The 16,187-nt window shown below is 43.6% G+C and overlaps 1 protein-coding gene and 1 long non-coding RNA gene across 9 annotated transcripts in view; one reads left to right on the top strand and one right to left on the bottom strand.

Moving 5' to 3' along the window:
- The window catches only part of thrab (thyroid hormone receptor alpha b), a 98,848-nt gene extending 86,056 nt beyond the window's left edge, over positions 1–12,792 (top strand). For all 6 annotated transcript variants that reach the window (XM_061755424.1, XM_061755423.1, XM_061755422.1 and 3 more), the window contains 2 exons: positions 1,734–1,992; positions 2,799–12,792. In XM_061755424.1, the coding sequence (XP_061611408.1) occupies positions 1,734–1,992; positions 2,799–3,049 (510 nt within the window). In that variant the 3' untranslated portion in view covers positions 3,050–12,792. The remainder of the gene's footprint in view (positions 1–1,733; positions 1,993–2,798) is intronic.
- LOC133468960 (uncharacterized) lies at positions 1,837–15,738 on the bottom strand. 3 transcript variants are annotated; one of them, XR_009785592.1, is made up of 3 exons: positions 14,530–15,738; positions 2,936–3,027; positions 1,837–1,964 (listed from the first exon to the last, which is right to left on the bottom strand). It is a non-coding gene; the product is annotated as an uncharacterized LOC133468960 (long non-coding RNA). The 3 variants fall into 3 exon arrangements; XR_009785590.1 differs by having other exon boundaries at positions 1,841–1,976; XR_009785591.1 differs by having other exon boundaries at positions 1,882–1,964; positions 2,852–3,027.
- Between the last annotated feature and the right edge of the window lie 449 nt (positions 15,739–16,187).

The following is a 16,187-nucleotide window of genomic DNA, read 5'->3' on the forward strand; positions in this document are numbered from 1 at the left end:
CATCTGGTGGCATCTATTAGCAATTACAAACCTTTTTGGGTGGGCGTCGCTTTCTCGCAGATTTTCCCAATTTGCGCAAATATTGTCGCTTCGCTGTATGCCACAAACTATGATCCCAAAACATCATTATTTACTACAAATAATCTATATATGTTTTTCTATCATTGCCTGCGATGTTTAGTGACAGGTCGAACAAGAACAGTCAAGATCCATCACTTCAACATCCAGTGCAGTACTTCCTTGACACCAATTACTACTTTCCTCTTAACCAGAGCTTTGGCGCCATCTTATGGCATTTTAGGGCATCACTAAAATATCTAAAAAAACAAAATACCATATAATATTGTGAATCGTTATACCGGGGAAAAAAAATAAAAACGTGCATAGGTAGTCGGTGTACTCTCTGTATTCTGTACTTAATTGCATCATTATACAAAAAGTATAGTTTTTAAATAACTAGCATTGTTACCATTTGTCAAACATTTTTTTTCCATTTTTAAATATTTTTATTTTTGAAGGCAGTCTTCTTAGTTTTTAGCCTTTTTAAACAGCTCTTGTATTGTATCTAAGTTGTATGTAAAGTGGTAGGACATCGTGAAATACATTCAATAGATATTATAATAGATGATGAACATTAGTATTCAAAGGAGAGGGTAGATTTAAATGCGTGCCTCGTGTTGCTGATGGATGTTTTATTCATTTTGGGAGCATTATCGTAACATTTAGTATTCACGCCGGCAAACTGAAAAGCTTTAATTCACAATGTCACTTAATTCATCAGTTGGTGTAACCTGCATTGAACGACAAAATAAAAAAAAAAAGATCTGTTTTGCGCTATTGCGGCGGGCGCCGCGTGTGCGTTGAAGCTCGCGCAAAAGGAACAAATGTAGACGACACATCGGGCCAGTGGAATAAGACGTGTTCATTAAGTTGAATTAATTGTGCTGTCCTCAGATTGATTTGCATCCATTACGGAAATGCAATCAACATGTTTTTCCTGGCTCTAATTTAGCCAGAGGGGGCGTCATCAGCTTCTGATGGCACTCGCTCGGCCACGCCCCTTAAAGGCACACATCCGACGCATGAATACTACAGTGCGTACAGTAATTACACTTTATCCAACCAGTTTCTTTGCATTATTTTATGTTTTTTTTTATTTTTTTTATGCAATGCAGTGCTATTTTTCTTTAATCAAAATATGTATCAAAAAATGCCAGAACTGGCCTGCTGGATAAATTTGAAAAAGAAAAAAAATACACAAGACATTCCGGTGCTAGGCAATAAGTAAAATTTTGAGAATTATTATGCTCATGTAGAAAATGGAATGGTAAAAATTCCTACGTCTTCATAAATTGATTTCATTTTGCATTGCAATACTACATTTTTCAGTTTCAAATTTTCAGTCACTTAGTTTTGCGGCTTAAAATAAAAGCACTGTGATCAGTTTTTACGCACACATTTACATGACAAACTGAAGCAAACCGTTTTCAACAAATCTGTTGTTTTGCATTAAAACAAGGGGAAAAACATCAAACTTATTATATGAAGTATGGTATGCTTTTTGTGGTCCAGCCCCTTTGACATCAAATTAGGCCATATGTGAGCCCTGAAAAGCGACTTTATTTGTACTTTGTTACTTCCCACCACTAAAAATGAGGCATTTCATTCATTCACGTTGAACTTTTGATTTATTGATTTATTTCACGCCCATCACGGCTCGCCCGGCGACCCAGTTGCCCTGCGAGGACCAGATCATCCTGCTGAAGGGCTGCTGCATGGAGATCATGTCGCTGCGGGCGGCCATGCGCTACGACCCCGAGAGCGAGACGCTGACGCTGAGCGGCGAGATGGCGGTCAAGCGCGAGCAGCTCAAGAACGGCGGGCTGGGCGTGGTGTCGGACGCCATCTTCGACCTGGGCAAGAGCCTGGCGCAGTTCAACCTGGACGACACGGAGGTGGCGCTGCTGCAGGCAGTGCTGCTCATGAGTTCAGGTTGGTAGGGAATGATGCATTTATTATTATTACCACCATCCTGACATCATATTTGATTTCCATATGTACCTCTAATCGAGCTTATTTGTTTGTTCATAGATTCCGATTTGATTTATCAGATTTATTATTTGTACCTCTACTATATCATATTTACTTCCTATTTAATGCTTATGGTCCCTTTCGGATTTCAATGAGATATAGCGACAGCATTTTCCAAAAATTGTTTTTTTTGTTTTTTTTTTTTTTTTAAAAGAGCTTTTGTTGTGATGGAATACATTTATATTGCATTTAACTACTTCTTTTTAAATTCTTTTTTTGTTGTTGGGAGGTGAGAGATGCCCGTACTGACCACTATGATTGGTGGAACTTGCTGAAAACTCTTGATTGGTCTAAATCACAAAAGAAGTTCAGGTGATTGGACGAAATTGCAGGCTACCGCGTCATTTGCGGGAGTTGTTGCGATCATGACATGATGAATTTATGGAGGGAGTGACTTTTAAGAGACGATATTATCATTTGTTGATCCCCAGAAGAGAAATTCAGGTTCTACAGCAATTTAAAAAAATCTATATAATTTTTTATTTTTATTTTTTTTTTACATTAAACATGGACTCTCCCGATACGGGGGATTAAAAAAAAAAAAACAGAATTACGTCAGTGTTTGGACTCTACTTCTCGGATTTCACCTATTGTGGCGGTCGTTCGGAACCCAACTCCCGCGATAAACGAGGGACTACCGTCTTCCTTTTGAATAAAAAATGAATTCAGACCAAATGATTGAGCGCGCGCATCTCTGCCCTCCTCAGACCGCTCGGGCCTGACGTGCGTGGACAAGATCGAGAAGTGCCAGGAGACGTACCTGCTGGCGTTCGAGCACTACATCAACTACCGCAAGCACAACATTCCTCACTTCTGGCCCAAGCTGCTGATGAAGGTGACGGACCTGCGCATGATCGGCGCTTGCCACGCCAGCCGCTTCCTGCACATGAAGGTGGAGTGTCCCAACGAGCTCTTCCCGCCGCTCTTCCTGGAGGTCTTCGAGGACCAGGAAGTGTGACGGGGGGGGCGGGAGGAGGAAACGTGACAAAACAAAAAAAAAAAGCGTACATTTCTGAACTGGAAAAGGACTCGCCAGCAGGAAGAGGGAGAGGAGCAAAACAGGAAATATTGGCGGCCCTTCTGTCTGAGCATGCTGTTTCCTTTTACGCCAACACACACACACACACACAGAAACGGCAACCATAGCTCCTCTCAGTATTACGCTCATGTTTCTCTGTAGCGTCGAGTCCGTTCACAACGGACCGGACGCGGATTCCTCAAGTTAATCTGAGCCGTTACAGTCCATCCCAAGTGACACCGGTGCTAACGTTCTTCAGACTACTCCAGTTTTTTGTGTTGAACATGGCTCCATATCAACCTCTTTTTTTGTTTTGTTTGTTTTTTGTTTGTTTTTTTATTTTTATTCCCCCCCTCCCGTTTTTTTAAAGTCATCGGACCGGCGCCTGTGACACACACACACACACACACACACACATACACACACACACACACACAGCCTCACCTCAGCGTAACGTGAATGCCTCATTGGCTGCCTTGCACGGTGGCTCGTTTTTGTGTTTTTTGTTCTTTTTCATTTGGGGGTCCTAACCTGCGGGGACTTTACCGAGTCCTACTACAGACTTCCATACTTTTGCCTTTTTTTTTTTTTTTTTTTTTCTCCTTTGTTCTTTCAGTTTGTTTTTATCGTATACAAAAAAAAAAAAAAAAAAAAGAGACATCATTGAGTGCAGGCGAAACATGCCAATAAAATGGCGACCATTTACCTCAAAAGTGGACACATAACCCCCACTGGTTCCAGGCACTACCTCACCTCGATACACGCGCGCGCACACACACCTCAGTGATATTGGTTGCAAAGAAATACCACTGAAGAAGACAGGAGGGCCCACCATCTTGCTCCAAGATTTTTGTCTTTTTTTTTTTTTTTTTTTTTTTTAACAAAATATGGGACCAAGAGTCGTCTTTTTGAGATTTTAAATCCACACGGCATACACAGACACACCTCAAAGAAGCGGAAAAAAAGGAGCGCTTGGACGCCACATGGAGGAACGTGAAGCAAGGGAGCGTTACACCGTCTGTGTAGAATACGGAAGTTCCACCATGCGGACGCTGGGCGACGAACAGGAGCGTCACAAGTCCCCCCACCCCCGCCCACCACTGGACCCCCACCGCCACCGCCCCACTCAGCCAGGCCGGTGTTAGTTTTTTTTTGTTTTTGTTTTTTGTTTTGAGCGGCCTCTGTGTGACGGAGGCAGCGGGCTCAGCCCAGCACTCGCGCTCTCAGTATTCGCGACCACATCCATCCACCGATAAGGGGTGAGGGGGGGCGGGGCTCCGGCGCCACCTTTTTCCGAAGTAGGAAGCAGGGAGGGCCCCTCCTTGTGGGACAAGGCGGTCATTACGGTCCGTTCTGATGCCCTGGAGATGGTGGGATTAAAAAAAAGAAAAGAAAAGAAAGAAGTCCAGAAGAAGAGGGGAGAAGGTTGTGTGTGTGTGTGTGTGTAAGAGACAAAAGTTGTGAAGCTGCTTTAGACCAGCGGTTCTCAAACTTTCTGGGTCCAGGGATCCCATACAGGGGCCACACTTTCCCAATAATCCGAATGTAAACAAAAGTACCACGTGTACCCACTAAATGCCATAGGAATTCAAATGTTTCCTATTTAAGATGCCTTTGTTCTCCCCCTAAAAATATGACCCTTTTCTTGCAAAAAGAAATTACTGTAATAATACACCTTTTGCTCTTAAAAAAATATATATATATGTATATTCATGCAGGAATGTCAGACTTATGGGATGATCCATCACAATCATATCAGAGTTTTTAAGTGGCCCTAAGGTAAGGAGTCGTCGTCGGTTTATTTTTTTGTCCTCATATGCAGGCCTGCACTTTTATAATTGATTGCAAATTATTTTGCGCTGGCCCAAGGAACGGCTTATTGGACCCCGCGGGGATCCGGGGACCCCAGTTTGAGAACCACTGCTTTCAGCGGGTTTAGCAAAAGAAACTATATTGATGATTATAAATCCTTTAAAGAAAGAAAGAAAGAGAGAGATGTCTTTAAAAGGACTCTTGAACAAAAAGTTTCCCTTGTTTTCTCGTTGCTTTTAAGCTGGCGGGCAGGGAGGGGAAAACAAAGAGCTGTCGTCACTTTCGGACCACGCGTGCAGTGTAACCGCCATCTTGTTTGTCTGTGTGTGTGTGTGTGTGCGTGCGTGCGTGCGTGCGTGTCGTCCATCCCGTACCCCTCCCCTCAGCACCCCTTTTATCAGGAGCAATTTACAACCGACAAAACAGAAAAATGACCTTGTTTTTTGTTGTTTTTATTTGTATTTTTTTTATGATGAACTATGTCTTTGGAGAAAAGGAAAAAAAAACAAAAACAAAGTGTGTGTGTGTGTGGGGGGTGGGGGGGGGGGGATTGCAGAACTGAAACACGATGTCGTCATACCTCACCCACGGGCAAGTCAAAAGGAGCGCGGGAGGCGGGAGGGAGTCTTATGTTTTGTTGCAGGCACACGTGAACGCTTCGAAAACAAAACAACAGCGTGTCCACGCCAGTCGTGCGCTTTGTTGTGTGTTCAAGTCGCAAAACTGCACCGCCACCCTCACACCTTTTGCGCAGCCTGCCGCGGCGGGTCCAGGGTGGTCTTGGTTTTGCCGTGGCTGAGTGTTTCTGGTATTGAATGTAGCTGATGGGAGTACCAGCAGAGAGGATGGCGCACACACACACACAAACACACCTGCGCTGTTGTTTGTGTGTCCCAATTGTTGGCTGTTCAACGCTGCCAACCCGTCCAATACATTTACTGACGTCACCTGACCACCCCCGCCACCCCCCCCCCCCCCTAACCTCCCCCTTCCCCAACCCGCTGTCATACAGGCTTTGTGTGTGCATCTGGGGTTTAGTGAAATGCAATGTTTTGTCGACACGCTTCGATGTCTATGATGCAATTTCCATCCAAAGTGAAACATCATCTCAATTCTGTGGTTACCCAATCTGCGCGTGGAACGAAAGCTGTTAACAAGCTGGGAAAAAAAAAAAAAAAATACAGTCCCTGAAGCTAGTCACGCTTAGCAACATGAAATTTGGAAGGTGAGCCCATGTCATGAAACAAATGGCAAGTCAGCCATTTTAGGAGGTCCTTTGAATTTTGTGAAATGTCAGTCCCTGAAGCCACGGTCATTTATCAGCATGTAAGTGGGTACGCAAAGAAATTCAGACCCCCTTAAATTTTTCATATTGCAGCCATTTGCTAAAATAATTTAAGTTCATTTTTTTCCTCATTGACGTACACACAGCACCCCATATTGACAGGAGAGAGAAAAACGGAATTGTTAAACTTTTTGCAGATTTATTGAAAAAGAAAAACTGAAATATCACACAGCCATAAGTATTCAGACCCTTTGCTGAGTATTTAGTAGAAGCACCCTTTTGGGAATGATGTAACATGGATTTGGGGATCCTCTGCCATTCCTCCTTGCAGATCCTCTCCAGTTCTGTCAGGTTGGATGGTGAACGTTGGTGGACAGCCATTTTCAGGTCTTTCCAGAGATATGTGATATTTCTGTTTTTCTTTTTTAATAAATCAGCAAAAATGTCAACAATTAAATTTTGTTTCTGTCAATATGGAGTGCTGTGTGTACATTAATGAGGGGAAAAAATGAAATTCAATTATTTTAACAAATGGCTGCAATATAACAAAGAGTGAAAAATGTAAGGGGGTCTGAAAACTTTCCATACCCACTGTAATTTGGTAGACGTGTGTATCATGACAAGGCACACAAAGTATGAAGACGTCAGGCCCCAAAAGACGCTTGGAGTCTGCCGTTGTAGTTTGGAGAGGCCCGTTCATGGAGGTCATTTGAATTATTTGAAAATTCAGCCCCTAAAGCCAGTTTTAGCTAGCAACATGAAATTTGGTAGACAAGTCTATAATTGTTCAACCCACAGAAAAGTCTCAAGATTCCAAACCCCAAAACACACAGGACGTCTGCCATTTTGGTTTGCCATTTAAGGCTCATTTTGGTCATTTCTGGGGTCCTTCCGAGTTGTTGGAAATTCAGCCCCTGTAGCCACTTTTACTTAGCGACATGAAATTTGGTAGGCGTGTCTATCAGAAGTAGACTCACAAAAAGGTCTCAAGGAGCCAAAACCCAAAATACACAGAAACCATGTGTCCGTTTTAGGATCTTTTTATCTATTGCCGATGTCCTTTAAAGACGGACCAATCCTGGCGATTTTGTCCGATTGCTAACAAATTTGAATCACGTATACTAGACAGATGGAAACTGCAAAGAATTGCAGATTTTGTTGCGTATGCGTTTTGGGTAACCACCCACGGCAATGGGCCCGAGTTGACCTTTAGCCCCGCTGCTAAACAGGATGTTGTTTTGTCATTTGTGTGTGTGTGTGTGTGTGCGCGCGCGCCACATTGTACTTGTTGCTCTCGGTGGGCGGCTGCCCCCCGCCCAAAAAAAAAGGAAAAAAAAGTCTTAGATTGAATTCCCCACCTCTTTGAGACATGTACGAAGCTTTAAAGTTTTCTACCCAGCGACCAAGTTCATGTAAAACGCACGCGAACGCACGTGATTGGCAATCACAGATGTTAATTTAGCGGCATGTCACCAACACCCAATGAAAAGCACTTAACTCACAAGCACTTTGAACGCGTGCGAGCGTCTGGACAAAGACGAAGAAAAAGATCATAATTTGACGAGGCAAATGTGATTTGCGCACGTTTGGATTTTGACTTTTGTAACAAAGTTTACTATTATTTTTAAAGAAGTGCAATAGGCGAGCCAGTCTTTTTTTTAATTTTTTAATTTTTTTTTAAAGCACTTCCACGCATGAATAATCAGCAAAACAATTCTTGTCCGCCCACCTGAGAGCAGCAAGGCCACGCCCACTTACACACACACGCACATATAAACACACGCATGCAAGCGCGCACACACAACACTACTTGTGACTGGGTAATGAAAGCTGTGGAAGGATTCTCTCAGGTACAAAATATATATATATATATATATAATTTTTTTTTTTAATAAATATGATGAGCCTTAGATGGACACCAACTTTTATTTTGTTTGTCCTCGTCATTCAATGTGCAGCGAATCCTCTCCAGTGCTCCGCTCTCCCCCCACGTGTCGCAATGTCAAACATGTCCGTGAAGTAGCATTGTTGCCTAAATGTGTTTTCGTTTCTTCACTGCATGGAGAAAAAATATATTTTTTTTTACAGTACATCTGGAAAGTATTCAATTTTATTTAATTTTTTTCTTTTTCCCCTCCTCAAATTAAAAAAAAAAAAAAAATTCTCAAAAAGTGAAGCGCTGTGAATACTTTTCGGATGCACTGAGTGCAACTGGAATGCTTCACTTTTTCCACATTTTATGAAGTGCTACTATTTCACTTTGTTGTTGTTGTTGGGGGGGACATTACAAATGAATCAAATAATTAGAAATGATTGTGATTTAAGGATTTTACTGTCATGGTCCATTTTGAACCTCTTTTTTTCTTCCCTGTCGAGAATGAGATGATACTGTTCCTGCAAGTCATGAATCATATCTGGAATTTTTGTACAATTTTTTTTTTTTTAATATTTGTGTGCATGCCCGTCTAGCGACCTCCCCTGCCACCCCCTCCTCCCCCCTCGCCCCACACCCCCGTCTTCCTTCCAAGCACCTTTTGAGGCCCGTCCCAAGTGTGCCACCCTTTGGAGGAATGTACCTAATCATGTGTCCGGTGCGATTCGGGCCAAACTCGTGAACAATTTCACGAGTTCCGAGGCGGTGGTAATGATGAGAGCGCGGGTCGTGTTTAAGCGTGTCGCTGTGGAGATTTAAAAAAAAAAAAAAGCATGCAGGAGATTAAGTGATGTCAAGATGACGACGTCGGGTGCCAAAATAATAATAATAAGGACAGTTTAGATTTACGATGCTCCATTATAACTCATGCAGGTGGATTATACTGTTGACTACGTTATGAGCAGCATGTTAGCGTAGGAGTAGCGCGTCGATAACCCGCCGTCACGTCTTGTGAAATTGTTATTGACCAATCCGGCCGACGTCTTCAAATAATCCCAATGCAATGATATTACGTATGCAAATAGAAGTCCTAGTTAGAACTAGCCGAATGCTACCTCGTGTTAGCTGCTAATGCTATCTGCTCTATTATTGAAAGAGAAACAGCTAAATATGTGTAGTATACGCTAATAAAACTTGAATAGCTAACTCACTTCAAGTCTGGCTGCATTTGAAGGCCTACAAGTGCCATGCAATGGTTTTCTGTGCCATTTTATTTTTGCACTGTTGGTATACTAATGAAAATATAAAGCTTGTTGCGGTCTTAAATTCTTACTTGTCCCAATTCGAAGGCTCCTCCGAACGTGGCCGTCTATTTCGGTTTCATTTTTGGAGGATAAGCCACGGTTATCCTTCGAACTACTTATTGAACCAGACCAATGGTTCCCAACCTTTATTGAGCCAAGGCACATATTTTACATTACATACAAAAAAGTCCATATTCTAAATGTATATACTGATGACCTCGTCACAATCCAATCACAAATGTATAGTGTGAAATCTGGGCCTGTTTAGTTGAACACAGCTCATATTCTGTTGTATGAATAGTGACCTGAATTCATAAGTTCATTGTTCTGCCTGGCGCTGGCATAGATGGAGGAAGAAAGATGCATTATTTGTAATAAATATATAATACTTTTAGGACCAATGAAGTGAAATTGGGTAGTTTTTGCTCCTGATGAACTCCTGATACAGTGGTTGGGAATCATTGAAATAGGAATAGATTCGCTGGGTACTTCAGCTTCAATTTGACAGTCAACCTGTGGACCGGGGATTCGCACTGGCATGGTTGCTTTAGAGCGCCTCGTTGTCAGCAGTGAATGCGCGCATCACACACGGAGGAAGGACAAAGAGGGGAGCGGGAGGAAACAAAATTTCCAAAGTCCGAATTGACAACCCTGCGTGTGGACCGGGACTTCAGGCTGCCGTGGCAGCTTTAGAGCGCCTCGTTGTTGCGGCGTGGAAAAGCCCCACGATGACCTGGTGAGACCCGGTGCGCCTGTCCCTATTTAGGTATGCATTTTTGAAAAATCAAATGACATACTTTCTTGAGATTATTTTTCAGACCCCAGTTTTGCGAACCACAAGAATGTTCTCCAATTGAGAATTGTATGCACGGTTTAAAAGGAGGATGACAGACGTCGTTAGCGGCTGGGAATTATCATGCCAAGACAGCTAAGAATGTACACAAATGAGAGATATGAGAGTATTATCTGGAGATGCTTTGAGTGCTTTACATATGCAAATGTTTGTCAGGTGGAAAGTTTATTTAACGGTTGCTCAGCTCAGGTAAGAAAAGACGGGCCTCGAAGGGTGTTCTCTTCACTTCCATCTCGTTTGTGTACCCCCTCGCAAACGACATCCGCCACAAACGCACGCACGCACGCACGTCCGTCCTCAGTCGTATGCAAAGCCGGGAACCCAAATGAAGGGATGTCGAAAGCAAACAAACACTCTGTAGCAGGTCCGAGCCGCCTCACACGACACCAGCAAAGTCCAAACACCTCTCCAGACCTCACGTCCACCCGAGACGACGTCTTGTTGTTGTTGTTGTTCGCTCACGCCGTTTGCCACACGGGGACAGACGACGCTCGCGTGCTCGTCATTGATGTTTGTGTGTCGCACTAACGTTGTACTCAAGTGTGTGTCCGCTGTTTTGCATACGAGAAAAAGACGCCGACCCCAATGTGCGGCCTGCAGCGTAAACTCTGCTGTGTTTCAACGCATCTGCAAATGTCAAAGCTCTTCTTTGGGAAAGTTCTTGCTTTTTCAAAAAAAAAAAAAAAAAAAAAAGAAATCTGCTTCACAGAAACCACCTCGCAGATAAGGTCTCCAGTCCGTCCCAAAGGCAGTGTGACCACGACCTGACCCTGCACGCACTCAGGGAGGTTAGGAAGGTGCCAAAGAACGTGAGGTGTGTCAGGATGGCAGGCTGACCTTCTCAGATTGCAAATGAATAGAAATAAGTGAAAAGGATCCTAAAAAAAATTTTGTAAAAAGTGTTCCAAGAAGAACATCCACTTTGTGTGTGGCTGAGGAGGTTTTCATGTGGTTGGCATCCTGTGAGAAAACCTTGAAATTGGCAAATCAAGAGTCGTAAAAGTTGTTCACCTTCTCCTTTCACACAGAACTCAGCAAAAGCAGGATATTGCCTCGTCTGTGTGCAAGTTTGTTCGCCATGTGCGCGAAACATGTCACTGGCGTCCCGGGAGAAATCCTTAAAATTGGCCCATCACGAGACAGAACAGCATGAAAGTTGTTCACCTTCGCGTTTCACACAAAACCCAGCAAAAGCAGGATATTGCCGCATCTGTTTGCAAGTTCGTCTGCTATGTGTGCAAAAAAAAAAAAATGTAGTTGGTATTCTGTGAGGAATCAAAAATTGTCTCATCAAGAGTTATAACAGTAGAAAAGTTGTTCGCCTTCACCTTTCACACAGAACCTAGCGAAGCAGGACATTGAAGTATCTGTGTGCAAATTCACACTGCAATATTTCGCCATTAAATAATTCAAAGTCACTGTTCGGTGTGTTTGCAAAATTGCCCCATTGTCTTTCACACAAAACACAGCGAATTGGGACATTGCTGTATCTTGTGTGCAGTCAGATAGAATTGGATGTCAACTCTGGGCTTTGTGTGAAATTAGCGCATCAGAGCTGGGATTTAGCCACCTTTCACACAGAACACAGCCAACCAAGACATTGGTTCGACTGTGTTCGAGTTCACACAGCAACAGGGCAATATCCCGCAATCGGGTCATTGTATGTCATCTGGTATGTGCAAATTTGGGGAATTATTGGCCTGTGTCTTTCACACGGAACCCAGCGAAGCAGGACGTTGACATGTCTGTGTGCCAGCGTCTGGTGCGACATATTAAATAAGCGTCGAACAAGTGAACAACATGGCGGAAGAGGCGAATGTTGGGTTTTAAAAGTTTGCCGTGAACTCCTTTCACACAGCCGCAACTCTGCTTTGAGTATTACCTCAGAAGCCTTTCACACGGAACATCCACAATTCAGTTTTGAGGGTTAGTGTGAATGCGGGCTAAGCGGAACACTAGGGAGCTTTCTCGCCTCAATGTCATCAGACGCTAGTCACAAAGGTGCACAGAGTCCATGTTGACACTTGTCAAGTTTTCAATCTTTCAGGAATTGAGAATCAAATCTCAGCAATTGTATTTTTTTTTTTTTACTTTTCTTGATTGCGCAAGTGAGACGTGTGTCAACATGGAAAAAATAAAAATAAATAAAAACATTTTCAGGATGTGTTGGAGCAAAACAAAAACATGCAAATAAGCATCAAACAAGAAAAACAAGAAAATATAAGCAGGAAAACGGCCGCCAATCTACTGTGACGTCCTCATAACACCACAACAACACGCTGGACCCTCTCCCACTTGCACCTGACCACCACCACAAACACACACACACACACACCTACCTCCCTCGTAAGGGTGGGGGTCAGGTCAGGTGTGTGTGTTGGTCCATGTGTGACAATCAGCGTGTTTGTGTGTAAAATGTCCATATGTTTTTGTTTAAAAAAAAAAAAAAAAAAACTGTAGGTCAGGATTTTCAAAGGAAGATATTTTTATGGTAATTGTCGCTGGTCTATTTTAATGAAATATTTATGTAATAAATATGTGACTTAAGTGACTTCTCATCGCCTCTCTGGTCTGTTGAGTTTTTTTGTTTTGTGTGTGTGTGGTTTTTTTTTTTTTTTTTTTCAATGATGCACTAATAAATTGAACCTCAAACATCACGTGTTTGTCGTCATTTCTTTGGACCGTGTGGAGAAAAGACTTAAACCCTACAGAGAATGCATTTTACTAGCAAAAGAAGAGACTCACACAACTGGAATGCGCTCGCGAATCGGATTCCCCCCCCCCCCCCCCCCAATCAGATACACCATTAAAACACTCTCAAACCACTTTTTTTTTTTTTTTCTCCGCTCGCAGCTCGAGTTAGGGTCCTGACAACAAGCAACACATAAAATGGATGATGAAGTTCAAGTGTTTGGTTGTGTGCGTGTTGTTGTCAAGTGAAGTGGGCCATGTGGAAGGAGGGACGGGTGGGGGCTGTCGTGGGGGACATGAGCTCACTCGGGCAGCTTTCCTCTCAGCCAATCCCTGCACGGCTGCTCCGGCCCGCTCTCTGGATACACCCTTCTATGTAAACCCCCCCCCACCAACACACACGCACACAAACCACCCACACTAACATTGTGGGAATTTTCCACTGAGCCGAGGGAAGGCCGCCGCCAGCTGCCGTGCTTCCTATTCGGCACTCTTGTCGTGTTGTTGCGCTTATTTATTTATTGTTTTTTCTCTCTCTTCAAGCGATGGCACTTGAAAAATGATGAGCAGCCTTCGCGGTCCGCTAAACCAGCTCGATGGTCTCCTTCCGGCTGACTTTTTCCACTCGCTTGTCTGTGGTCTCCAATAATGCATGAGCAGGCCGTGTGCATGTAGCATGTGAGCCGTGTACGTCGTAGGCCTCGTCTTATGTAAGCCCCCCGCTCCGCTCCCCCTCCCTCCTGTCCCGGTGCACATACGTGGGCCTGCAAATCAGGTCAGGCGAGGATGACGCGCCCAGACAGCTGAGCCACTTTAGACCTCGCATTACAGTACAGTACACTACAGTTAGTACGGTGCAAAGTCTTGCAGGGTTTTTTTTGACATTCTTTTTGGGCACAGAATAGCCACTAGAAATGTGTTTTTACGAAAGACAGAAAGGAGGTTCACAGTCATGCTTGAACTTCACGTGGTCTTTGCAAACTTTAATTAAGACTGGAAAGAGTCAAAAATCCAAATAACTCACACACTACGGAAACGCTTTTTTTTTTTGCTTTCACACTACTAAATCGCTCTCATACATACTACTAAAACACACACACACTACTGAATGTTTTTTGTTTGTTTTTTGCTCACACTAAAACGCTCTCACACACACACTATTGACATTGTTTTCGCTCTCACACATTTGCTAAATTTGGTAAGGTTTTGGGCATGTTGAGCCCCCCCCCCCCAGAAAGGCTATTCATTCATTTTAAAGAAAATAGTAACACAGCGATACCCAGACGACCTTCAGACAGCCTGCTGAGTTTTAATAAACCTCTGAGGTTTTAGCGCTACCAGTAAACATCGCCCGTTTGTGGACATAAACAGAATTGGCTTCACTTCTGGTTGATTCCGCATGCCGCTATGTGAATTATTCACGGGGCAAAAAAAAAAATATTTCATTGATATAAAGTCAAACATTCGGGTGTGATATTTGAAATTGTTGTCAGTGCTGCTTGGTAAATAATCATCGGAGCTGTTCGCAGTGTTGTTTGTTCACAGGCTCTCAGATGCAAAGCACGTCCTCCTATGAGGGTACAACAAATAACTTGCACGTACCGTGGATGGCACAGGGAGGCCTACTTGGGAAGGTGCCCCTGGTGTTTGAAGGGCTATTGTGAGGAATGAAAACGTCTTTGCGCTGGAAGCTTCTCGGGCAAGAACACGACACAGGACGGCATAACACTAGTGTTGGCAGTAACAAAGGTCATGCGGTTGCCTCCCTTTATGCCACCTAGAAAGCGTTTCCTTCCGCCCTTTTATAGCCGTTGGCGAGTCTTTTCAGTCAGGCGGTGCATATTACTCCCTGCTATGCGACTAGGGTTTCCTGATGCTGCGTCATTGGACGGAATGGACGTCAGTCGTTAAAGCAGCGCCACTGATTAGCCGGGTCGGGCAGTGCACAGCTACCTGCGATTCCGAGCCAACGACGGCCAACTCTTCCCGCTCGTTCGCGGACTCCCACGTCACTCAATTACCGTGGAATTCCAGAAGTAACCAACTGTCTGTTAAAGTCTTTAATAAGTATCACTACAGCAGTGGGAATGTGAGCATTAGTTTCGCGTGTCCATGACGGGAGGAGGTGTAACAAGTGTGATCTGGGGACCAAACTGAGAGGGGACGGATGACCGGCAAGGACGTGCGCAATCCGTCACGTCACCGGGCACGGTTGCGTCTATTAGCGACGTGCATGTGCCAGTGCAGAACGCCGCATCGTCGCGGCGCCCTGTGACATCCTCTCGCTGTCAAGGAGCTAAAGATTGCACAGGCCCCGTTCATCGCTCACAGAAAGACTCGGATTGTTGTGTTTGATTGCCCAAGCGCGCACACTTCATTTCCTCTACTGGCAGCACAATGGAACGACAAGACAACAAATTACTAACATATTGTTGGCAGGGGCCTGAACTAAGGAAACGACAGCCATACATGTGCTTGCATCTCTGGTTAAATTGTCACTACAACTTATTTAGGCAACAAGTCAAGTATTGACATATTTGCTGTGAAGCCAATGCACGATAAATATAAAATGCAGGTGTGCCTTGAGATAGAGGTTCATTCGTTCCGTTACCACTCTCATAAACGGTATATAGGAAAATAGCAGTCCATATTTATACTTGATTAAAACATTGTACCAACATAATTAAGTAGAAACTAAACTATTTAACACTGTGCGGATCAAAATTAATTTATTGCGGCTCATTCTGGTGTGTGCGACTTGGCCACCGGGGAGCAGTGTAATACAGTCATGAGGAGACAAATGAAAAAGAGTTTCACAACAACTGTAAGTGACTCAGTAAGCTGCTGTAATATTCATCTTTTTTTGTGTGCAGAATATAAAGAATACAGTATATGCCTATGAGTATCATTACTTTGTCTGTCTACATGTGTTGCTGCACCGTCTGTTCAAATACTGTAATGCATTGCTTCAAGGGTTATAGCACGGCGATGAACGATGCTATTCGTTAGCCTGTCTAAGTCGTGTGGTCGTTTTAAATACACAACGTGTGGTTCTCTTTGTTTTATGTTGACTTTGGCGCTTGTTTATGCTGTTGCAAAATGAGTTGAGTTTACTTGTCAAAATTAGGCAGATAACTAAATTACTAGGTTGTTTAATTTCACGCTCGATGGGTGGGCAGACCCTCCCGAGACATGATCAACATTAAAGCCAGTTTTCCATAATGCATGATCCCTTTTAGATGAGATGGAAAAAAACAACC

The sequence above is a fragment of the Phyllopteryx taeniolatus genome, chromosome 19 (assembly GCF_024500385.1).
Source record: "Phyllopteryx taeniolatus isolate TA_2022b chromosome 19, UOR_Ptae_1.2, whole genome shotgun sequence".
In the NCBI taxonomy this organism is placed as follows: domain Eukaryota; kingdom Metazoa; phylum Chordata; class Actinopteri; order Syngnathiformes; family Syngnathidae; genus Phyllopteryx; species Phyllopteryx taeniolatus.